At 42.6% G+C, this 25433-nt stretch overlaps 1 protein-coding gene and 1 long non-coding RNA gene across 17 annotated transcripts in view; one reads left to right on the top strand and one right to left on the bottom strand.

The window, feature by feature from the left end:
* The first annotated feature begins 70 nt into the window (after positions 1 to 70).
* Positions 71 to 25433, top strand: part of mbnl1 (muscleblind-like splicing regulator 1) — a 38605-nt gene continuing 13242 nt past the window's right edge. For 2 of the 16 annotated variants that reach the window (XM_088397254.1, XM_088397252.1), the window contains exons 1-6: positions 71 to 315; positions 1627 to 1700; positions 2925 to 3105; positions 3620 to 3754; positions 7566 to 7740; positions 13623 to 14496. In XM_088397254.1, coding sequence (XP_088253380.1) covers positions 14323 to 14496 — 174 coding nt within the window. In that variant the 5' untranslated portion in view covers positions 71 to 315; positions 1627 to 1700; positions 2925 to 3105; ... (1 more) ...; positions 7566 to 7740; positions 13623 to 14322. Of the gene's footprint in view, positions 316 to 1626; positions 1701 to 2924; positions 3106 to 3619; positions 3755 to 4449; positions 4597 to 7565; positions 7741 to 8313; positions 8530 to 13035; positions 13295 to 13622; positions 14497 to 25433 lie in introns of those variants that run through there. The other 14 variants (XM_088397256.1, XM_088397244.1, XM_088397257.1 and 11 more) reach the window with 11 other exon arrangements.
* Positions 6104 to 8205, bottom strand: LOC148387339 (uncharacterized). Its single transcript, XR_015862822.1, has 2 exons — positions 7951 to 8205; positions 6104 to 7873 (listed from the first exon to the last, which is right to left on the bottom strand). It is a non-coding gene; the product is annotated as an uncharacterized LOC148387339 (long non-coding RNA).

The raw sequence follows: 25433 nt of genomic DNA, 5'->3' as shown, positions 1-25433 counted from the left end.
CGAAAAATTATTACGTAGATGCTGCTTCTTTTTGGGGGCTATAATAAAAAATGTCGCTCGCCGCTGGAAACATGGAAAAATCGTTCTCAGGGAATACAATTAATTATTTTTATTTGGGGGGGACGACAAGAAGAAGAAGAGGAAGAAGAAGAAGAAGAACACAACTAAAGCAACTAAATAAATATCCCAACAAATCCGACCGATGACGTAATGTAACACAGGTACTTCTCGCGAGATTTCACTTGTCAGAGTGTCAGGCGCCAAGAAGCCAAACAGCAGTCGCTTGCGGAATAAAAACAAAACTACTAAAATTTGGTAAGCATTTTTACTAGCAACTACTGCAGACTGTTGAAACTATAAGAAGCCTATATAAGAAAATAAAAATGTCAGCATGTAAGCAACGTGCGCACAAAACGAGAATTTGAGGCCAGGTTGAAAAGACTCACTACTCAGGCCACTTATTTGTACTCCAAAAAGTCATGGGCGTAAGAGATACTAATTAATAATATTGATATCATGTTAAATAAACAAATTGAGTTGAGCCTAGAAATGACACACTAGAAGTACTGCAGAGCTGGTGTTTCTCAAACTTTTTATGCCAATTAAGTACGTACCACCTAAAAATTACTTAGCTCTCCATGTTAGATTCATGTGTTTATCAAAAACAGGGCAGAGGCTTGACCGTACCAAAGTAAATATTTAACAAGGCATTCTTAAATATTTGATTGTTAGGTGAAAAGCAAATGTAGGGTACTCAAAAGTTAAGTAAAATTTAAAAAATGCATTGTACTTTGGATGAAAATTAAAAACAGGATAATTCTGCATATCTGAGTGTATGTGCATTGTTGTCATCACGTCCACTTCAGTTTGTCCAGCAGGGGGCGTGCAAATTACAGTTACCACCGTTTTGTATTTGCTGGAATATGTTCCAGAGTTATCAAGAACACTTGTAAAAATCTTTTTACCCCTGTGACAATGTGAATGCAATGCTTCAGTAGTATAATAGCATTCACATAAGTGTCCCCCCCCCCCCCCCCCCCACACACACACACACACCTTTCATTGCAAAAGCAGAATTTAATCTGCCTGTTTTTGAGTTTATCCTTGCGCCACAAAGATGACACCAGAGGGGTCAGGACAAAACGCCGCTCCCCTCAGAATCCCGCTCTCATCATTTTAGCCAAGTCGCTGTTGACCTGGCGCCACCGGCACAAAACAGGACAAGTAATTTAATTTGCTTCTGCCGTCGACCTTGAAACAGGGAATGTAGGCTACTGGAATCCCATTGGGGAGGCAGATTGTCAATTACAATCCCTTCCAAGTGTAAAAAAAATTATATACTTTTTGTCCTTAGTATGTCCGAGAGATAATGGTGTTACGAGTAATTCTATTTTTTATATTGTTTTTTAACTGTCCCTACTAGTAACATTACATTGTATCTGCTAGCTTTTAGCTACTAAGTTATTTTATTGCAAAATGATTCAAATGAAAATTCATTATGGGGTGAGACATGAATTTATTATTCTAACAGTTCTCTTCTTTGAGTACAATTTTGGGCTATATTTCAAATTATTCGACCATTTGGATGACGTTGATGAATTCCGTTATCTGTTGTGTTCTTTCCAGGCACTTTTCCCATCTTGTATCACCTGAGAATGGAGACAGACGTACGTATTGACGCCATGTGATGCGGGCTGCTGGTAATTGCTGTCATAACTTCTTACCCCGTGGACATGGCATCTTTAATCACCCCGTTGAAAACGTCTTGGGTCAGAACTCGATATTGGTCATAAAATCTAAATATAAGGCCCCGGAGGCTGAGCTGTTTCGCAGACTCGCTCGCACTCTCAGCGGTAATAATAAAAAAGATTCTCGACTACACGAGAGTCGGCCGCTCTTCAAATGACAAGAGAAGTGCTTATAATGGTGTTTTACTTCTTAAAGGCTTACACGGCTATTTTTTTGTGTTCTCTTCCTCAACACCCGGCATAGCAGCCTTTTCACATATAGACCGATAGGTTCTCCGCCTTGTCTTTAATAATATACTAGTCCCATCCCACAAGCCTCATTATGACTCACTCACTAATCATAGGCTCCGCTTGATTCCCTTTTGGTCACTATCTACTCTTGTTGAAGCACTCCATAAAATGGAACTTCTGCCTCTTTGAGAAGAAGAATCCAATAACAAGTGGAGAGCTATTGTTGACTTTTTCGCCAGGCGCCTGTCTGTTATTTACGGCTCTGATCAACATGTGATTGGCTGAGGCAATGTAATAATGCCAGGCACTCATCTCGCGGAGTTTTAGAATTACAATACGTAGGTGGCAGGTTGAGTTACCTGGTTGCTAGGTTACTAAGTGGCCTGCCTGTCTGACTGAGAATGGATTTGATATATGTAGTCCTCCGATGAGTCAAGATAACTTGATAGGATTTTTTACATGGTCATTTATCTCTATTTTGAATTTATAAGCAAATACAAAAGCAAGTTAGTTGATGGATTGGAAGGAAGTAGGACAAAGTCACTTAAATCATTTTTTTTTTGGCCTTGTGCAATTTGTTAACTTTTATATTTCTCTTTCATGCAATTATTACAGTTACTCCTCAGATGAGATACTGACAATTTTTGTTAAATAGTTTGAATGTGATGTTTTGATAAGAATGCCTAACACTGAAACTAAAATATCTTTAAATTTATCTTGTCATTTAGAAAAAAAAAATCAGCATAATGTCATTATAGTCACATCGCGGTGAAGAAAAAATAGACTTAAGGCTAAAGCCTGGTTTCATTTGCACATCAGCTATTAAGGATGACACAACATGACATGTAAGGATAGACTCCGTGATTATAGCGAAAAAGTTCACGGCTACTTTGTTACAATTTATTATATTTACACAATGAACAACTAGTCTTTCTCACTGTTTAGCGTAGATCGGAATGCAGGCGTGCCACTCGCTGATCACGCCATCCTGGGAGCCCTAAAAGGGAAGCACTCTTGATTCCTGGCAGCTCAAGGAGGAGCGAAGACTAAATTAGGCATGGTTTCATTGACTTCCAATTCCCTGAGTCCCAGCATCCTTGCAGCCGAGGAGAGGAGAGGAGGCCTGGTAAGTCAGATGAGATGAGGAGCCGAGAAACCTTGTTGCTTTTCCATTACGAGGAGACAGGAAACTCAACAAATCAATCAGTTGAGCATTTCAACATAACCAGAGCTCTTTATTTAAATCATCACTGCAAGGCTTGTAGTATATGTATACGCAAGGGCTGTGTAAAAATTCTGAATTCCATCCAAAAGATAAATTTCAATGAACTCCACCCCAAGCAAGGAACACAATCTTTTATTTTTCACCATGAAGTCGACTTAATGTCATGTGCTTAATTTCAAATTCTCCCTATTCGATTCCACTTGATTCGATTATTTTCGATTCGACTCATAGCAGTAAATGTAAGAAAATACGATGTTGTTTGTTCCAACCAAATGTGCAACTTTTATTTTGTGTTGCTGTCTTTCCTGGGATGATGAGTCACTATCCTTTTCCCCCACCCATCCTTTTTTTTCATGCTCTTTTTTTGCTGTGCTGTCCAGCATGATTGACTGCGTCTCTTTCTGTGCACGATCAGCCTCAGACAGGTGCTGAATACTGCTGAGTGGCCTTGCCCGTGCATGCGGGGGGGCTCCAGAGGCCTGCCCCGACATTCCTGTGATACTTCCAGAGACGCCGCAGTCCTTGGGGGAGAAAAGGCCAACTGAAGGTGGTGAGTTGAAACCTGTCTTCTCTGAGAGTGTTATGGCATCCTTCTTTTTTTTCTTTTTGCAACCACTTCCTGATTTCCGTTCATCTTTGTGCTTTCATTCTCCGCCACTTCCTCTCACCACATAGTTTCTCGCTTCAAGAATGCAAACATCTGCCAGCGCTTATGTATTGGGACGCCTAGCATTTTCACCTATAGTTTTAAAATTTTGTCCATCCATAAGAACTTTTTTTTTTTTTTTTTTAAGGTCAAAGATCGCTTAACCTGAGTATATGGGCTGGCATGTCTGTTCTAGGTCATCCGTAAAGTGTTTATAATTTATAGACTTTACCTTCTCAACGTTGATCCCACAATGAAGGAAGCATTAAATGGTACCAAATATCTTAATAATTATTCATTTGTTGACTTAAGAGCTTCTTCACCTCAGTACTTTTGTACACATAATGTCGTGTGTAATAACCGCAGTTGTGAAAGTGAAGAGGAAGAGGAAGTTAGAAGAAAAAAAAAATGGGGATGCAGATAGAGCTAAATATGGTGACCATATTTGGCATGAGATAATGCAAGCCACGGATGCAAATGAGATAAAGCAGTGGTTGTCATGGTGACGTGATGTTGCGCAGTGATGGCTTCGCTGTAAACCTGACCACACTTGCAGTATGGCCGTTGCTAAGCAGAAGGCGCTATTGTGAGCGAGTGAGAGGGGAGAGTGAGTAAAGTAGCAGACGGATAGAAAGGTGGGGGGGGGCGAAAATGTTCCTTCATGGTGCCGTGCGTTGCGTCAGCGTGACCTTTGCTTAAAGTGGTTTTGTTCGTCCAAGTGGCACTTGAGCGCGAGACACACACAGGTAAGCTCACTCCGAGCACACGATTTATCTCTGCTGATTTTTGTGTTTGTAATGGATTACTTTGGATCAGTTATGTTTCTTTTTTTTTTTTTCTTTTAACTTGCCAAGTATATGCAATATTGTCAGTCCGATTGTCAACGTATAACAAAGTTTTTTGTTTGCGTTAAGGACATTTCATATTTTTGCATTTGCAGTATGTCATGTAGTATCTAGAAAGAGAACCTGCTCGAAGCCTGAGTGTAAGGCCTCGTCGGAAAGGGTGTTTCCATTCGATTCCTTTTTATCTGCAAGATAAGCTTCCAGCTTGTGTAGGGAGGCGCACACACAGACGTGCACACACACATTCTTTCCAGTGCCAGATGAGGACGAGGCAGAGTGCTATTTCCTCGCTCTGTATTTCAAACTTGACAGCTAGCTTGAATTACACCTACCTAGCCCCCTCCCTGTGTGGAAAATAAATTGTGAAGGAAAAAAAAAAAAAAAATCAACAAATAATGCACTAAAGTCGGCGAGTTTTCTGCAGCCACGTAGTTACGACGTGTCTTAACCAATGTGCTCTGTATATTTAGAGCACAATTTACGTCTCGCTCAGGCCTGAAATAACATGTAACACAATCAGGAAATTATTTCGCTTTTTTGATTCCACTGCCACTAAAATAAAGTCAAGTTAAACGGGTTAGTTTGATTGCTGCTCCCAGCTGCTGGCCTTTCCGCAAGGCAGGCAGGCCAGGCCAGGCCGCATGCTCCCATTGCAGCCGTATCGCTGTGATGCTCTGTAATGGAAGCCTAATGTGTATTTGCGGCTTAGTGATAGATGAGCAGTCAGAGGTTGGCACACCGAGGCTCGGGGAGATTTCCTCGGGAGAGTGAGAGTTCACATTAGCCGGCCGCTGGCATTTACAAGAGGTTGGGAAATAGCAGAGCTCTGACATGATAGGACAGTTTAAGGTGGAAATTTGTTCTCATCGGGGAAGGAAGAGAACGTGTGAAAAGTTAGGTGGGGATTTGGCGAGGGGTTCGTGCTACCTACTACCTCGTCTTTATCTCGTAAAAAAACATTTCTGACCGTTTATTATCTTGCTGTCAAACATTTAGTAATCACACGGTTGGAAATAAACAGCTTTGGTGTGTCCAGTTGGTGGAAATCCCCTTCAACTTCATTTTTCGTTTATGGAACACGCACTTCCTGTTTTCGGTTGGTTAGCGTTAACGTTGGTTAACGTGTGTGAACTCATTGTGTGACCCCATTTTTTATTCTTGTTTTTTCTTTCCTATTATTAGTATTATTATTATTGTTATTATTATTATTATTATCATTATCATTATTTTTATCAGTGGTAGTAGTTTTTTGTATTTGTGTCACTGCATTTAATTATTTTTTTGTGAGCAAATATGATTTATTTTGAGGACACATAAGGTCTTGCAATTGGAGAAATTTAGAAACTATCAATGGATCCCAGGAGAGATTCATTGTTTTGTCAGGAAAGAAAGCAGAATTAAACTTGGCTGTTTCTGCCAAACTCCTTGTTTATTTTGTACTGTACATGGAGCAGATAAGGAAGGAAACTTTTCTTAATTAGCTAAATGAGCAATCCATCTGGCGTCTACAAACTTGGATCACACTTTGTATTGGACCAGGCTGTAGTTGTAACAAATGCGAGCGCTTGCGGTTCTTTGGGACGAGATGTGGATTAGAGAATTAAACTTTGAGCCAAAGTACTGGACACCAATTCGAAACAATTAACACTCATTTATAAGGATGGAAAAGAAGGCCGGAGAGAGAGCGAGAGAGCTGGCTTCAGCCGAAAGGGAAATTCCACATTAGTTTTTGCAGAGCCGAGATCTTTGGTGGCATTGTGATACGTTATCTCCATCACCATGTTTTTGCTTTGCCCAAATCTAATCACATGACTGTTTGTGTCTTCCTGCGTATCAAACAAGCTGTTTGCAAGCCGGTGCTGTTGCAGCTGTGACTGCAGCTTGTAACACCGGCTTGAAGGGCACAGCGTGTAAATTTGACATGACTTATCACAAGATTTGTGTTTAGACTGTGCAGGATTAGATGGGGAGGGAACGGAAAGATACGTTCAAAGCTTTGGCAAGTTTCCCCTGAAATATCGCAATGCACTTGCAACATTAGAATAAAATTTAGATTAAGTTTATTTATTTGAGTTGAGTATTTTCGCTATAATAACATTGGAAGGATACGTTTTGAATTCAAGCTTGTATGAATTTTTGTTTTCATCCAAATTTGACATTTTGTACTCATTTTGATTTTAACGACATCCCCATTCAACAAGTGTTTACAATTTTGGGGTGGCGACAAACATTTCGAAGTGATTGTGCAAGAGGTTGTGAAGCAATAGAAAAGCTGTTCTTCATATTTTTCTTTTGCCTTCCTTCCTTGACATCTCATATTCCATTTGATGTGTTTCCTCGCTCTGCCTTGTCTTTTTATCGGCCTCCTGTCACTCATCTTCCTGTATCACCCCCCCCCCCTTTCTCTATCTACTTCCGGGTCTGACTGGGCAGGCAGTGGCCATGTTGTGGTGTGTGTGTGGGGGGGGTCCGCCTGCAGCAAGGAATGAAGGAAGGAGGATGAGGAGACTGCAGGGTCTGCACGGCTTGAACTTCCACCTCCTCCTAATAGCTGCCCTCCTCTCCAGCTGTTGCTACTGACCCCCCCCCTCCCTCTCCCTCCACCTATCCGCACCACTTTCCTTGGGCAGCAGACAGATGATCCAGAGGCTGGGGAAAAATTCAGCCCAGTTAGCTCAGCCACTGGAGCAGGCAGGGGTGGGGAGACACTGGCGTAACAGCCAACGCTGCAACGTGCACACGCATTTGCAGACACACACTCCTCCCTTCCTCCCTCCCTCCCTTGCTCGCTCGCTCGCTCGCTGTGGTGGCTCTGCACAGCTCCCCCGCTCATTCGCTGCTGATTCACCCGCTTTCCTCTCCTCTGCCAGTCGCTCTGCCGTGCCGTGCCGTGCTGTGCTCTGCCTGCCTGCCTGCCTCTGCCTGAGAATGGTCCAGCCGGTGCCTGGGGGTCTGCTGTCGCAGCCTGTCTGAACACACGCACAACCACAAGTGTCAGTCGACACGCGGAAGCACTCACACGTTAAGCGGAGAGCAATGTGAGAGGTAAGAGCTCGCTTCGTAAACCTTCCTCCCAGCGGTTGAATGTCGATCTTTTCCTCCCGTGGTGTGCTGCAGTCTTGACTTTCTAAAGTGGGCGTCTGTGCATCAGAGCGACAATACGGGGATTGTTGTGTGCCTGCCAAAGGGTTAACGTCTGTTTGTTACAGCTTGTTTTATAGCCATTGGCACGGGCACTGCTAGGAACACTCTTGCCTTAAAGCAGACAAGCAGACAGTCACAATAGCCATTTCCTGAGGCGAGTTCACGAGGAGATTTTCTGACGCGTGAGCGCGCGTGCGTAGCGCCGTCGTTGGTCCAGGAAACGGCAGGGATCAATAGATCAGCCACTCTCGTCGCCCCATTCGGACTCTTTGGAGTTATCCTGCAGACAACATTTCAGTCCCGTCTGCCTCCATTGCTGCGTCAGCCCAAAAAGAGGAAGCATGATTTTGCATGTGTGTGCGTGTGTTTCAACGTGTACGCACTGCAAAACGACCGCCCCGCTGTATGTAAATTATATGCGACACGTGAAACTGCTGCTACCTTATATGGTAAGCACAGTATTTCAGTACGGTAAAATCTTGCCAAGCAATCCGGGTCGCGGGAGGAGAGGGTGACTCCGTCGGTGGGTGGGTGTGTGTGTGTGTGACTCGGTGAGTGTTTGCATGTGTCTGGTGGAGAGGGAGTTACCAAGAGAGGGATAAAGTTGGGGAAAAAGAAACAGAGGCAAGAAGGAAAAGGAAAACAAATGTACTTCTCAGGGAATCTAGTCCTCAATGCTCAAACTGAATCGTAAGTAGTTCTGGTTTGTTTTTTTTAGTCACATGAGATCGTTTCACTCGAAAAATTCTTGTGAGTGTGTCTCGATGGGCATGGAAAGGATTTGCCTGTTTTTTTTCCTCAGATCACATCAACATGGGATTCTGCTAAAGTCACGATAGGATCAGTGAATCTTGTGAGGCTTCAAAAAAAGAAAATAATAATAATCATTTATTCTCGTCTCCTTTGACACCCTCCTTACTCATTACGACTGCCCCCCCCTCCCTTCCTCTCCTCTCTCATCTCTCCAGGCTTCCTCTAGGTGGTGTGTCTGTGGTTGAGGCAATGATGTGGAATGTTGTTGTTGTGACTTTGTGGGAGTTCGTTGGTAGCTCAGACAGTGGCGCTCATGCACACACATTATCGTAAATATGTACACATGTAGCGGGAGATTGCATTGTCTGATTTGTAGTAAGCCAATTTTAGTCAAGCAAAAAGCTGAAATGTGTGTTCTTCGCTCTTGCATGTGTGGAGCTTATGATATAGTGTACTTGTGGGATTTTCTACTTGACGGCATCGGTGCTGACAGGTTAAGCCGTTACTACACGAGGGCTTTTTTTTTTTTTTTTTTCCTCTCCGTGTTTTTACAGTGTTGTGACCACCTTTCAGCAATGTGTCACAACTTCAGTTGACTGGAAGACACTCGCTCTAATGAGCACCAGTATTTGCCTCCTTGACCTTCTCTGATATTTAGACCCTTTTTACATGACTATTAATCAGACATGTTGACCGTAAACTCCAGTCTAGCTGTTTCAGTCTGACTCATGCTGGTTCTGGAAAAAGTAGCAATAAGGGCCTTTAGGGTTGTTTTGCGTTGTCGTGTCCAAAGAAGGAACGCAAAATAGCAGCACAAGCAATTCTAAACTAGCTTTCGTTTTACTATAACACACATTTTATTTTTTTATTATGCAAAGTTTTATGTTTTAGCCTGGATAATTAATTCAATTTAAAAAAATGAAGGGAAATATTGCCACACAGTCACATTTATTTATTTCAACATTTATTTATTTAACATTTATTCATGTTTATTTTTAGTTTTTTATATTTATTTATTTGTATTTATTTATTTTGTTTATCTATATGTATTTAAATCTGTATGTGTTGATTTATATTTCTTTATTTTGTTAATCTTTCCACGGCATTCCAATCATACCTATCCTGCTGTCGGGTAATGCTGGTAGCCTTCCTCACAAGTCTTATTCTCTCGTCTCCGCATTTGTTTTCTTCCTCACCAGGCCACTGAACATGTGTGTGTCTGCATTATTAGGCCAGGCAAGCATTCATCACACCTCATGAACTTGGCTGTGCTCCCTGAAAATGATTAACTTGGTGAAAGTCATCCAGTAACAAGAAATAGGCCGATTTAGAAGGTAAACAAATCCCTGGAAAAAAAAACGTAAACTCGTTAATTATTGTGATTTTATTTCACCCTTTGAGATTTTTTTAATAGCATTTTATTAACCCTGGTGTTCCATCACCACGATTTATTATCATTCTTGTTATTCTTTTGTTACATTTCACACACAAAAAAAATAATAAATCACACAGTGGATGAGGTAATCTTTATTAATCACGCTTGGATAACTGGCAAAAAAAATAATTACAGCATTTTCCATAACTATGCAGTGTGGATAGTTGTAGAAGAAGGTTAAGGTAGTTCCCTTTTACTAATATAATATTACACAATATTAAGGGGATGCTTAACTATGAACTCTGTGACATATCTAAGCGTTGCCTAACTATGTCAGCCGCTCCTGTGTAGAAATCAGCCTGTGGGCTGCTACTGCTGTTTCAGCACAGTGACCCAGACGACATAAATGAGATCCAATGAGCTTCTCATTAAGCCGTAAGGCCAACCATTATCGTTAATATCCGTTGACTTCCCCACATCCTTAACACACACACACAGAGTCTTGCACACAATCTTATCAAGACTTAACGATACACACCATTGTGACACAGTTGGTCAGGGTGTGTGCAAAACAAGAGACCTCATTGTCTCCAGAGGTTGGCTGACGGAAGAATAAGCGGGGATTGTTTGCGCCTTTGCAAACCAACGAATCGTCGTGAGACGGTTATGGTTTCATGATGAAAATGACGAGGATTTTCTTGGTGAGGATATTCAGCATGGTGGAGTGTGTCTGTGGGAATTGTGGTCGTCAGTAATCCTTGCCTTCATTTTAGCTTAAAAGATGGATTGTCATTGTGGAAGGAGACAAAGAAGCCATGCTACTTGCTAATGTACCTTACGGAACCATCAGAAGAATATGTTTAGGTTGGTGGTACGGGACACTTTTAACAGAAGTTTGGTTCGAACTGCGTTACTGTTGTAACGCTAATAATTTATTAGCAGGTAAAAAAAAAAAAAAACTTAAGCACATCACAGCTCTTTATGTCTTCGCGTGTGGAAGCTACAAGAGACAGAGCGGTAAACATATGTAAAGGTCAGAGAGGGCGGGCGTTTTATTGACATGCTATAATATTCCGAGTAGCTGCATCGGCATCATGATGAAGCCTCGCGGTGTTGTGTTTCCCTCCTAGCGTCCTCCACTTTGATGACCTATCTCAGCACACTGTCACCCTGCCTCCACTTCTATCAGTATGCTGAAAGCCAGCAGCAGCAAACAAAAGGAAACCTTCTCCTCTGCAGTCGAAAGCTGAAAATAGAAGCGCCGGCTGGAAGCTATCATTTTCTACGTTCTGTTGCCATAGTAGATGTTGCAGCAAAGCAAGACGGAGATGTGGATTTTGCAGGACGCCGCAGAAACTTAAACTCCACTTGAGCTGTGTCACTTGATTAATGGTGAATCACCTCATGTGCTCTTTCTGGAAGGCCTATCATAACTGTGAACCGCACCCTCTCGGTTGTTTTCTCATCGCCGCTCAAGTAGTTAGTCATACTGACAACTCCGAGACCTGCCTGTATTATGTAGATGCGTTACTTTTATCACGCCGGCATTTCTGTCGGTGCGAAGCTCGGGGTTAGCGGAACGACCAAAGTGAAGTCAAGAGAAAGACACGCTCCCCCTGCAATGTTACAAATGTTACAACGGGCTCTAAAGGCTCAAGGGAAGCTAGCTTGCTATCTCCTGCTAACGTGGATGACCTTGCACCAGCCTTTAAAAACAGTGGCGGAGCTAGAGAAGGGGGTGCCGCAGGAGCGTCGCCTCCCCCCACGAAATATGCAGGGCCCACTTTGCGAAACAACATCAATTATTCGGATAAAAGGAGATCTTCAAGACCGGAGAGACGAGACGATTTGAATGAATTAGCAAAAAGGGCTTGGCCTACTGGTAAAAGATGAAGCAATCAATAAGGGAAAGATATCCATGTTCAGACATGAAGGATCATATCGAGCGCTCATTATGAGCTTTACTTTACAGCGCTACAGCCTGAGCAAAGTAGAAAACATTGGCGTCTTGACTGCTTTTCATATCTTAAACTATTAAGCCATTTTATTTGACTGACGCGCGCTGTCAATGTTAACAACGTTGGCTCCGCTCGTCATTTGTTGCAAAGTGTGTTTGCGTCATTAAAAGTGATTATACACCAGATATCTGTCATACTTGTCATGGCAGCCCAATTTTCACTCATCAGTACAGTTTCGTTTATGGTATGCAATTTGTTTTTTAAGTTGTAAAAAATTGCAAAGTAAAAGCTTTGGATCATAACGCTGTAGTTGGTAGTCCAATGGGAGAACCGCAAATGGTTCAGTGCTGAATTTTATTTTATTTTTTCAAAACAAATTAGAAATGCTCCTGATCTTAATAGGCTTCCTTTTGATTGCATTCTTTTTACGTGTACCTTTTATAACCTATTATGTTTAAAACAAAGCTCATAAGTAGTTACCGTCGGGATACATTCCCCCAAAGCTTAATAAAAGTTTTCAAGTTAATCACAAAGCCCTGTTTGTTATTGCTTTAAATAACCTAGCAAATATGTGCCTTAGCTTAGTAAAGGTTGCTCGAAGATACTATGACTTTATTTTTTCTCATGCGCGTTGGTTACAGTGCAATGTTTGTATGAAGATAACGCTGGCGAATGAAAGGTCATTCATAGCCACAAGGCTACTTTTGTTATCATGCAATGTCAAAGCAAGCCGCAGCTTGGTTTGAAGCACATCTAACCATGGATGCTTGGTCATCATGACCTGGGCTGCGCTGGTGCAGAGCTCTGTTACAGCACGTTGCAGTACTGCAGTGCCGTAACATTTGCACTTCCCTAGCATTGCTCGCTGTACTGGGGGAGAAAAAAAAAAATTTTTTCAACACGGGGGTGTGGTGACTTAACCCTTCCTTTGATAAGAGCAGACTCATCCCTCGGGAGAGTAACTATTCAAATTCCACTCGTGGTTTCAGCAGAAGTCGAAAGTACAAACGACAAAGAAAAACAATCAACGGCGTGTCATAATTAGAGAATGATTTGATGACAGCACTCCTTCCTATGTCGAAACGTGTGGAAGAAAACCGAGTGGTTAGTTTTGACTCTTTTCCACTCTGGCAGAGGGCAGGTCAGCCTTCCCTAGGCTCCGCCTCCTCTCACCTGGCGCTCAGCCCAGAATGTTGCTGCAACTCCGCTTAGCGCCCATTGGCCCACGGTCTTCACGGAACTTCGCAAGGAGGGAAATGACTAACCTCTTTCCCCTCGTGCCCTACCTCAACTTCCCCTTTTCTTTCACGCTCTTCCCCTCTTTGGTCTTCAGACACATTCGCAATGGCCGCCTTTGCTGCACTCTGCTGTAAGTCAGACGGGATTTTTCATCTCATTTCATTGTGTCGACGTGGTGGAAAGTTTTGAATGGCTGCTTTGTACGCGCCAGTGTGTGTGTGTGATGAGCGTGTGTGCACACCATGTGTGTTTAGCGCAGTGGGCGGGTGAAAGTTTTATTTGTCTAGCTGACAACCGACGCATTTCTGACATTTTTACACATTCTTCATTGCTGCAGTTGCATACTTTTTGTTGCACCTCAAAACAAAAGGTCACACCTTGATCCTAAAGAGTGACCCAAAAAAAAAAAAGTTTTTCATTTTTTTTTTTTCTCTCTTTCTCTCTCTGTCTCTCCCCAGAGGAAGTGCCTTTGCTGATGTGTGCCGCAGCTTTGACCTGCTTCTACCGCTGAAGCTCTATCTTCTCCCCACCCCTCCCGCCTCGCTCGCTTGCTGCCATAGCGCAAGGAAAGGTGGCCGCGCCCTCCTCTGACTGCGCTCCGACCCGTTTGTCCATCATCGCCATCCACCCCCTCGCAGTGGTCCGCAGCCTCCACTAAGCCTCACCTGACAGCCCAGCCAGCACAAGGCCCACGCAGAGCATCATCGCACACCTTGCCTTTACTTAACCTTCGCCTTGGGCCCTCTAAGCCTCCACACGGTCCTCAGTGTCTTTAAGTCCCCACCCCAAAGCAGACTCCACCCAGACTGTCACCTTTGTTGCCTGCTTCACCGCATCCTAGAGGGCTTTCTCTCCTACGCCATATTGGCTTGTGAATGTTCCAGAAAAAGAAGAGCCGGTGAGCAATAAGATTGAACATTCAGGCAGGCTGCCTCCCGGATAAAATCGTACTCACTCGATGGAGAAGATGGCGCAATAACATTCACAGCCTTACTTCGTCCTGCAACATTTCACCCTGGACACGCCTCAGTCGATAGGAAACTTTTGTCAACGCGCCATCTCGACCTCAATATCGACATAAACACGCAAATCGTGGATTAAAGCCCGAGCGGTACTTTTGATCAAGCATCCAGTTGCTTTTGGCGCCAGCAAGTTGCCATGGCGATGAACATAGCACAGATCCGTGACACAAAGTGGCTGACGCTGGAGGTATGCAGGGAGTTCCAGAGGGGCACGTGTTCCCGCTCGGACCAGGAGTGCAAGTTCGCTCATCCGGCCAAGAGCTGCCAGGTGGAAAACGGACGGGTCATCGCTTGCTTCGACTCGCTTAAGGTAAGAAACCGAAAGAGCTGAGCCGAGATCCAGACGTGCGTTGGTAAGACACTGAGCGCATGCCGCGTGGCAGACATCAAGTCACAAGCTACAAATAGCAGCCAGTGCAGAGCCAGCCATCTGGTCTCAGCGTGTGCTCTCCCTCGTGCCGCCCATTTCTGGTCAGGTGACGCCAACATGTGATTAAGAACTCGGAGAGGTGGGGAGAAGGAGTCGAATCCCGCCGGGTTCAGGAAGCGGATGTTTTGTAGCGCTCGACTCATTCAGTCAGTCCGTTGTAAACAAGTCGAGCTTTCTCCGTCTTTTACAGTCACAAATGTTCTCAGGAGTCAAAACACGGGCGGGCCTCACCTCTAACTTTTGACCCACTTGTACATTTTCTGAGCTCACAATGCTGGTGACTCACGGTTCTTGGCAGCGTACGGATAGGGCAGGGTTAGCTCGAGGACAGTTTGTCAGTCCACTCGGAAAGAAGACGACGGTGTTTACAGACAGATGTGGTCAGAGGCACGTCGGAGGAGGACATGTGTTGAACTCGGATTACGTCATGTGTATCAAAGGTCTAAAGTTGCTGAAACAAGTCAGGTGGGCCTCGGATTGGGTCACTAACTCAAATTTGCCAGTGCGTTACGAGCAAACAATAATGGTGTAACGCTAAAACAATTAAATGGATTATCATTTGAAAAACGGAAGTGCCACGAAAGCAAGTCCAGATGACCCTCATTTGTCGGAACGCTGTGATCCCTGCGTTCCGTACGGTGTCAACTTTCACTGACACAGCAGCAATGTGTTTAAATTGTCATTCTTACTGACAGAATCAGCTAGCGACCGGAAAAAAAAAGTAACTGGCAGACATACAGAAGCTGTCGAGTGAACCGCGGGGCCTATTTTGGTACTCAGACTGATTTGTGTGTGCGTTCTTCGACCCATTTTTTTCTACACAGCGAATCTGAAAAAAAAAAAAACACACAATGAAAAAAGGGCAGAAAATGGGTGTCAAGTCTTCCGATTTGTATGTCGCAGGTTCACACTTGAGTGGAAAACCATCAGCGTACTGATTCATGTTCACATTTCTCCATGTCACTCATCACCCTTATTATGCCGCGCTTTGACCCCGCCTCCTTCCCTGTCCTTCCTGCGTTTACTCTTACTGCATGTGAGTGAGGATCGACCTTCTTCTGGAGAGCGTATAATTAGAACAAGTCTCACATGATCATCAGTGCATAGCTGAATAGGTCACACCCAAAGCCAGTCATTTTTTTTTTTTTCTACGCTACACCTACTTCACTGTCCCATTATTGGAGGTTTTTTTTTCTATGAGCATGAATTTGATATCTCCCTCAAATAAGATAATCAATATGTTCAACGAGGCCTTGCTGTGTGTGCAAATTAACCAGCGCTGCTGTCTGCATATCTGTTTGGTGCAGTGGTGGCAGGCAGGCAGCTCAGTGACATGGAAGAGGTGTAAATATTTGGAGAAGGATAATGACTGGCCGGACCCCTTCATTTTAAACTTGGCTCGTAACTTTTTAATGATTAACTCCTGAGTGAAAGGTTAAGTGCAATCCTTGCACATAGTCGTGCTTGTAACATTGAAAAGTGAGGCTACTGTAGAATAAATCAAACACATCAGACATGGAATTAATCTTTATATATTGATGGACTTCAGGGGGTTTGTTTTTTTGGGTGTATTTTGTCAAATAAAATGTAAAACTGGACTTCAGGTTAAATCAGATGGGCTGAGATTTGGCATTTTAAGGAGATTTTCATTGGTTGGATTTTTGGTGCTACCTGTCAATATTTAACTAATGTTTTTCTGCGTTCTTGTGGTTGTTCAACTTTAGAGATTCCACTATTAAAGTATGTGAACCCTTTTGGAATGACCTGGATTTGTAAAATTCAATCTGATCATAATCCTGGTCATAAAAATGTACTTATACATTTGAATGTTTTTCTCTGAACACGCCACGTTAACATTTACTGTGCTCCATGGAAAAGTATGTCAACCCCTAAGAGTTAATCGGAGTCAGGACTCGGCTAACATGAAGTCCAATTAATGCGGCGAGATCGGACGTGTTGGTTAAAGCTGCCCGGTCGTATAATAAACACCAGGTTTGAATTTTTTTTTCTCTCCGCTAACTTGCTAGGAAGGGTCACAAAAGTATTTCTAAAATGATTTGTTTATGGTTTGATTTAATTCATTATTTTTATACGTTTATTTGATTAATTTAATTAATTATTAGTTAATTTGTAACACACATTGCAATATGGGGGGGGCAAAAAAATACTAGCATGTTGGCTACGAACTTACCCAGATCTCAGGTACATGCTAACGTCTTCAAATCGACAAAAACACATTATACAACAATGGATGTCGCTGAAGGACACAATGGAGGAAGCTACTTCCATGCCATAAATGTTCATCAGGTCCGCGCTACAGGAAATGTTTACTTGAAATTATTCTTGCCAAAGGAGTGTCCGCTAATTATTAAATTGGAAGGTTCACATACGTGCTTGTTCAACCGGGCAGTAAAATGTTTATATGCTGTACTCGATAAAAACATAAATTGTTGTAGTCATAGTTGAGGATGACGTGAATAGAAAACATTTTTGACATTCAAATCACATTAGGGTTGTTTTTCTAGATATTTTCCGATTGTGGCTTTGTTTTTTCTCCTAAATTTTACCCGTTGGAATACAAAAGGAGAAATGAGAGGTGTGCTAAACCTGATGAGTGAAGTATGGTAATTAGCTGCAACCACATCGTTTAGCTAATCTTTATTATCCTCATGACAGAAACGCCTTACCTAATGACTTTTCTCCTTTTTATATCAAAAGAATATCAAATCAAGACGTCATTTTGAACCAAGCCTCCTCTCGTCACCCATTTTCTTTCCACTGGTGCTTATTTTCACTTTCCCTCCATCCCACTCTGGTTTTTTACCTCAAGCCACACCCATGGGTCACATTACACACACACACACACACACAGATCCATGTGGTTTTCGGCAATGACATCAACCCTGACCTGGTGCGCACCCACCAGCAGCAGGGCCTCGTCTGACCAAACAAGGCCCACTCTGTCATCAAACAAGCAGCGTGGTAACCGTCTAGAACGAGAGATGTTTGAATACATACCTCCGTGCCATTAACCTCGTAGTCTGTCTGCTCGCTCGCCCGACCGACACACCCACCATCATCATGTCTGACTTGTGAGGAAAAACAGGCCGACCGTGTGCACATGCACGTGCGTGTTATGTCTGCGCTGTTGGAGCAGGTTCAGACTCCGGGCCAAGATTACATTCCCACAGAGCCGAAGGCCCTCATACTTTATCTTCTCTCTCTCCTCTCTATCTTTCTTTCTCCTGCTTCTATTTTTCTCATGCTATGACAACATGTTTATGTGAAGTGATTCGGTAGCACAGTCGGGTAAAACGCAAACACGTACGCGGCGGGGTAAATATTAGTCAGGTTGCTACTCGACTCGGGAATAAAATCAACACGCCGCGCTCGGTGCGCGACTGCGTTCGGTTTGGGGTTCAGGGGGGTAATGTCTATTTGACACTTCTGTCACATGGCGGACACTAAATCAAATGACACAATGCACATGGCCTCGTTCGGGCTTACCTTTTTAGTAGCCCACGCAGCAGTTGCATGTCCAGCTTGGTGTGTTAGTCGTACTTAATTTGGATGACTGACGCCCGGGGTCATCGTGACAATCAACCACTATCGGGTTATTATACTGCCTCCTTCTGGCCAAGGCAGGCACACCCGAAGGAGCAAGACAATGAATTGGATTGCGGCATTACATCATGAGACACAAAAATTGAATTTAAATATGTCATTCAGGAGTTCCTCCCTGCTACGATCAGCTGGCTTTGTTTTGAATAGCACCATGCGGATTTGCAGTTGATCCTGCGCTCATGTCGTAATCCAGACGGTCTGCGGGATCCACAGAGTCTGCTGCAGTCGGCACATAAATTCTCCACCCCTAATTGGATTTTTAATTGGATATCTGTGGGCGCATCCATAGTGAAGTCCTTCTTTAAAGTATTTGCCCAGAATTCAGTCATCCATCGTGTCATCTATTTCTCAAAGTGAGCTTTTTATGCCAAGAAGCCTCCGGAGGGGTGTGGACGTCTGGGACTTTTTCGTTACAGGAGATTTTATTTTGGTCTGGCCCGTGCTTTTGAATTCATCTACATCCTCATCAGATCAGTGTTCGCTGTCCCTTTTTCTCCTCCGTGTCAGCTGACTCTGCCTCACCATCACACTGGGTTCCTTTATAGCACCACTAATACAATGAGCACTTCTCTGTCAGCCCGCCACCTCGCGCGTATATGCGCCCCGACATACCCACGCACCATAAACACCTCGCGTGTTCATCCGAGGAGCAAATATTGATGCCTTGACACTCGGATTATCCTGTCAAATCATCTCAAATGCATATTTTCCATGCAAAACATTATTGTTGGCTGCCTCTTATAAACTTCCATCACCACTCTGGGATCTGGAGAGCCACAAAGTGCAAGAACAAACTTTCCAAACATATATGTCTGCAATTTTAAAGGGACTAATGCAACTGTGAGAACGCAAAGCTGCATAGTGTGAGAAACTATTTTCTCAACGATGTTGGGCAAAGACTTTCTGGTATTTTCTTTGGATCTGTTTTTGGTGTTTGCTTGTGCCTGCCTGCCTGTGTGGCAATTTCCTGGCTCCAAATGATCGTGTTTATGCCAAAGGGGAGGAAACCTTTAGCGTAAGCCAAATTTAAGGTGATTGGCCGTTCCTTGGAAATGCTGGTAGTGGTAGCAACTCCCTCTGAGGTACTACTCTGAATCTGTAGTCCAGATACGTGCACGCTGGGAATTAAAACACCCGAGTTGGGAATCTGGATCTGCAGGAAAGCCTAAATAAATAATGAACATATCATTTCAGCATAGTTTTGCATTGTTTCTTACCTCCAGAACACCCAACCATTATAGTCCCACTCGACAGGTGAGCGTAGCGCCCCGGGGTTGGTTATTAGGCTCATTTACTTGTGCAAGCCGCCCCTCCCTCACGTGAGTGTTTAGAAGCGGCAGTCAGGTTTACCCAGATGGCCCTTATCCTTCTCTTCTTGCAGAACATGAGAGAAATGCCAGAAGTGACACACACATGCTAGCATGGGAATTGGAGTTGATAACTGCTCTTATTTTTTTATTATAATTTATTCCCCCCCCCCCCCAACACATTCTTACATGGCAGTGTCTGGGCCTGTCAATGTTTTTATTGGTCGACTTTCTTCATTCAAACTTCCAATTGATACTAAATTATTTTTTTATGATTATGGTGAGTCATTAAAATGTCACTCGTCAAATTTGAGCTTAAGTTAAGATCATATTCGTTACATAGTCATTTTGTGTGAAGTACCTACTGTAAAGGCTTCATGCCTTGGGCTGCTATGCCAAACTAGTTTGCCTTATGGATTCGAAAGGACTGTCATCACAAATGTTACGACATTTCAACCTCCAACGTAGTGTTTTGTTTTTCTGCACATCATTGCATTCAGCGGGTGTTGTTGCTCAGGCAAGGTGCTTTGGGACACGATGAGACCTGCGTGCTAGTACCTGTGATTGTTTACTGTACAAAATGGCATTGAATTATAATTTTTGCTATTCACAGCAGAAACACTATTTGAATTTGCAAATGGCAATTTTTTTTTTCAATATTTGGTTTGGTTGTATTTTTGCCTGACTAATAAGTCGTCGACACTTATTTGTTTATGTTTTGTTTAAACAGTTAATGCGAGGGAGTTTCCGAAAAACTTGCATGTGCGGTTTATTTGACTAAATTCTCCATAGGTGTGACTTTTGTATGTGCACTGAAATGGCGACCAGTCCAGGGTGTAGCTGTCCAGCTGGACTAGCCCACAACTCACCCGTCAGCCCTAATGAGGACCAAAAATAGATGGCGATTCCAGTATGGAAAAAAAAAAAAAATGCTTTGGTGAGTTTTTACCACTGGGAATGTGAAAGCCATACCACTCATTAGCTCCTCGTTTGTGGTTGGGAGGAGCAGAGAGATGCAACTTTTTTTTATGGTGTCCAACCTTGAGGCTAAACGCTTTTTTTTACAGAGGATCCATCTGGATTTTTGGGTGCGGCCTTTATTTACATGCTTGACAGCTTTTTTTTTTTTTTGCACAAGCACTCTTCAATTCTAAACTGCCTTAGAAATGGCAAGTCCCTCTCTGCTCTTTTAAAGGTCATACAACCACACATTCATTTTCCAAGTGATCCATAAAATATATTTTTTTAATTTCCTGTTTGTGCTTGATTTTGATTCCATCTACCGACGCCATCAACTCAAGCCGTGCTGCAATGCACCATCAAATGAGTCTCTTCTTCATTCTGGCAGTTTTGACAACTTATAGGGCTGTATATCATCTCTATTCGTAATCCAATTAGTTTGCTTAACTCAGTTAAATGAGAAAGTGCCTGAAGAAGCACCAAATTCATTCTCTTGCCTGACTTCAGGTTAAAGTCTCCTCATAATTTAAAACAGTGTCAGAAGCAAATTAAATCACTCCTACTCTCCTGTCGGCTTTCTTGTCCTTAATAGAAACGAGGAAGGTGGTGAAAACATCCTGCTTTAGCTGCTGCCAAATCCGAAGGGGATAATCACACACAGAAACAGGATTAGGCCAGTTGACGGTGGGATTAGAGCTTCAGATAGGATTAGCGTTTTTGAGATCAGATTAGTGTAATATGCGCCGGATTGATTCTGTAAATTCACTGTTGGGGAAGCGTGCGAGCGTGTATACTGTACAATGCAGGCTCCGTAGAGTTCAGAGATAGAAAAGGAGAACGTGGAGCAAAAATATGAAGAAGCTCAGGTTCCCCCCCCCACTACCACCACCTCTTGTACCGCTGAGATTTAAAATACTAAGTTTCCTACTTTATTATGTGTCATCGAACCATTTGTATGGAGATGCGAGTGGAAAAACAAAATCAGTGCAAGGTGTTGGCTAATGAAAAAAGAAAAAAAAAAGAATCCACAGCAGTCTAACTTTGGACGCCGGGCTCCTGTGTACATGACATCTGACCCGAGGCATTTCTTCAAAACATCACCCTGTTGGCTGTGAATAACTCCTGCTATTTGTGTGTACACAAATAACAAAGCTGTGACACACACTATATGAGGCGTGCTCAACTCTAGTCCTTGAGGTTTTAGATGTCTCTCCGCCGACGCACCTTTGTATTTTAGTGTTAAAGCTCAACCCATAATCTTTTGTGCCATTGTTGAGGCAGGGTGGTTAATGCCTCACTTGGGGCAGACTGTAATTATTATCATCGAGAAACAACTCCCACCCTTTCAAGTCTTTATTCTCAGTTGAGATACACGTTTTGTATTGTTTTGTATCCACACTCTTAACTCAACTTGCATTTCAAATCATTTTCCCCCATTGAGATGAATGGTAATCCTATTAATCCGTTCCAGCCTTCCCGCGTAACAAAAAAAATTGCATTTTTTTTTTTTTTTTAAATAAGAAATGTGCGTGATTTGCAGACGCAAACGAGCAAGAGTTTTATAACGAGCAATAGCTTCATAACAACTGCAAATGACTTCAGTAATTGTCATTTGATGCTGGGGATAAAGAATAAATGCCTTTGTTAAATTGTCTATCCACAGAATATAACCACAGAATAACATTCCATATCCAGGATTCTTATATATAATGCATATTGTTAGCATGCTAATCAACCTAAATATTTTCTGACATATGTGAGGTAGGGCTTGTTCAACAACGACCAACCACTGGGCGTGAGCCTTTTGAGTGTCTACTGCTGGCCAGCAAAACAAAGCTTCATTCACAGCGTGCGCCAGAAGAGAAAGCACTTTCATCTCCGTGTATGTTTGGACAGAAGTCACTGGAACGCGGGCTGGAGAACAGTAGAGCCTTACATACTGGGATTCAAAGCATCCATACCAAACGACAGACCATCAAAGGTTCCACGTTGAACACGATGCTAATTATCGTGATATGTAAACATCAGAGAGAGTACCGAAATAGAATCTTTTAGCTTCTTCATCCACAAATTTGAAGTGAGTTATTAAAAACTGGATTAACAGTTGAATGGAAAGAAAAATGCAAATTTTAGCTGTTGAATTCCAACTGAAAAATGCTGCTAAATGTTCCATGAGCTAACAGCAGCGGTGTTGTATAACTGAGTGGCGTTTTGCTTATTCCTTTAGGGGAGTCGAATATTTCTGTTTTCGCCGTGGGAGTATGATGTTGTTTAGATGACTAGGTGAAGCAAAGTGCATCTGTACTCCCGCATACCACTTGCCGAACGCCTCCTCCCCTCCCCTCCTTGAAAGGATGGGACGCAGCCCCACCCAGAATTCTTTTTACCTCACTTCATTGTTTGTTTAAACGTCGCATAGTTTCAAAAATGAGGGTGTGTAACGATTGAGTTGGAAGCACCGCGCGAGCAGGGCGTGATGTGTTTTTTTTTACCACTTAGCATCTTCAATCAAGGCCGCACAGTAGCGAAAGAATCTTACGAGTTTCTCGATTGGTTTGGGATGTGTACGTATTACTGCCACCTAGAGGACTAGAGTGGGACTGCTCTTGAATTCGTTTTTATAAGCAAATTAGAATGACCAGAATAAAGTTGGTGTACTAGAATCGGAATCTTTTTCTGACTGTTGCGTTCAATGCTACATGATATAAATTGCACTTGAGGGGGTAAACGTAGGGATTGATATCGGTTGTTAAATTGTCACTAGTCTGGTCTTCACTGTTGACGAGCAGTTTCTCTTCTACTTTATCATGGTTGGAGCAAGGAGCTGTCATCAGGAGGCCTCTACTCATGGGTCAGTTTGTTATCAGTATTTTCTTTGTCAAGCTTCTGTGCAATCCAGTTATCAAAAGTATTCATGGAATCATTATGATGTAGCACAGGTGTCAAACCCAAATTGTGCATCAAATTCGCATGTTAATACTGAAATCGTTTGCAACTTTAAAAAAAATTGAAATATTACTAGCTATTCCTATTTTTTAAAATATTTTAAAAGTTTTTATAAGTCTCTGTTTTGAAAATGAGTTATTCATCAGTTTTTGTGGAGCTTATACGATACATAATATGAGACGTTCAGACATTCATTTAGGATCACAATTTTAATGGCCTTCCTACGATGCGGCCCGCGACAAAAATAAGTTTGACACCCCTGTGGGAGCGTGTCTGGCTGCTCTGTTGCCGTGGATACCATCTCGAGCCGCGACTTGATGTCTTGATCGGATGAACAAGCGCAAACATGGTGGAAGAGGTGATAGATGTTCTTTTTGTCCAAATCATCGTCCTATTTTTCTTTAAAATATATATAGTATAATGGCTAGCAGCAAAAGTAGATTTTATTTGAGGAATTATCATGGTGCCTCACCTGTGAATCAATCCAGTGTCAACGTGTTGGGTCAAACGGGGTGAACGCAATGTGATCCATCTCCTCTGCTTAGCACACACGCACACGTTCAGCCTCCATCATGCTGACTGCGTGCCACTTTCATTCTCTGAATGAATGCCATTTGAACACATGCACCATGGTGTGTAATTTCCACTTTTGCTCCCTGGCGAATTAAATTCTCTGACTCACTTAAGCTTCACCATTGACATGAATCAGAAACAAAAAATCCACCTTATTTTGTTGATCTTATTCATTTATTTTTAAGGGTAATCTTAAATATATTCTAATTGATAGTTAAGTGTTGGGGGGGTCATAGTTTTTGCTATATTTATAGTTTAAAATACCAAATATTATTTTACAAACATTTTAGAGGTTGTCAGTGATTTAAATTGAATTAAATTCTCTGACTCACTTAAGCTTCACCATTGACATGAATCAGAAACAAAAAATCCACCTTATTTTGTTGATCTTATTCATTTATTTTTAAGGGTAATCTTAAATATATTCTAATTGATAGTTAAGTGTTGGGGGGGGGTCATAGTTTTTGCTATATTTATAGTTTAAAATACCAAATATTATTTTACAAACATTTTAGAGGTTGTCAGTGATTTGCAGTTTTGATTATAATAATCGACTGGCAGCCCCTGAAGTACATTGGTGTGTTGAATCGAATGAATCTATATTACGAGTTTCACGTTTTGAATCGAACTACTGAAATAAAGAATGTGTAATTTTCCGAGATGCACCTATACACTTTCAATTTCAGCACTATATATAGACACACGTGTATTTCAGTCTCAACACGCTCCCATTACAACTTGAGAAAGCAACTTCACACTAAGTGGACAAAAAGCCCCCCCTCTTGCAATCTTAGTACACTTCTTAGCCTTGACCCCTTTCCCTCACCCTTGCACCTGTCTGGTAATCCAGTCCGAGTGAAAGTGAAGGAGAGCGAAGTCATGACAGACTACCGCAAGGTCTCCCAGTGGGGGCTGCTCAGTGAGGTCAAGCAGGCCCCTGGGCCTGTCTGTCTTTTCCAAACGTTGTTTGTCTGTTGTTGGCCTTTACGTCACGTGATGCGTGTGCTCAGGCCACCTGTTGCGTGACCCTGAATGCATGCATTAATGGATTTTGTGTCGGGACCCCCCCCCCCAACACACACTCCCTGAAGGTATAATTAGTAGAGTGTATAAAGGATCTCTAGATGAGATTATTCAGAGGCTAAAATGCAAGTTTGTTTTTGTACGATAGATTACATCGGAATCGCACAGGAAATGTGTTGGATGTCATATGATTAGCATGAGATTAGCATGAGACGCATCAATCATGGCCGCCTGGGGCAGTCTGACACAGATGTGCCCCCTGCTGGGAGTGACAGGAATAGCATGCAGTTCATGAATAGAGCCATTTATGTTGTTGAATTAGTGATTTATTTTTGACCTTAAGTATGTGCTTTCAATATTTTGCCAAGGTTGCCTTGCCTCACT

The sequence above is a fragment of the Syngnathus floridae genome, chromosome 14 (genome assembly GCF_059516105.1).
Source record: "Syngnathus floridae isolate MCC-2025c chromosome 14, RoL_Sflo_1.0, whole genome shotgun sequence".
Taxonomy (NCBI): domain Eukaryota; kingdom Metazoa; phylum Chordata; class Actinopteri; order Syngnathiformes; family Syngnathidae; genus Syngnathus; species Syngnathus floridae.
This window is presented reverse-complemented; position numbering and strand designations above follow the sequence as displayed.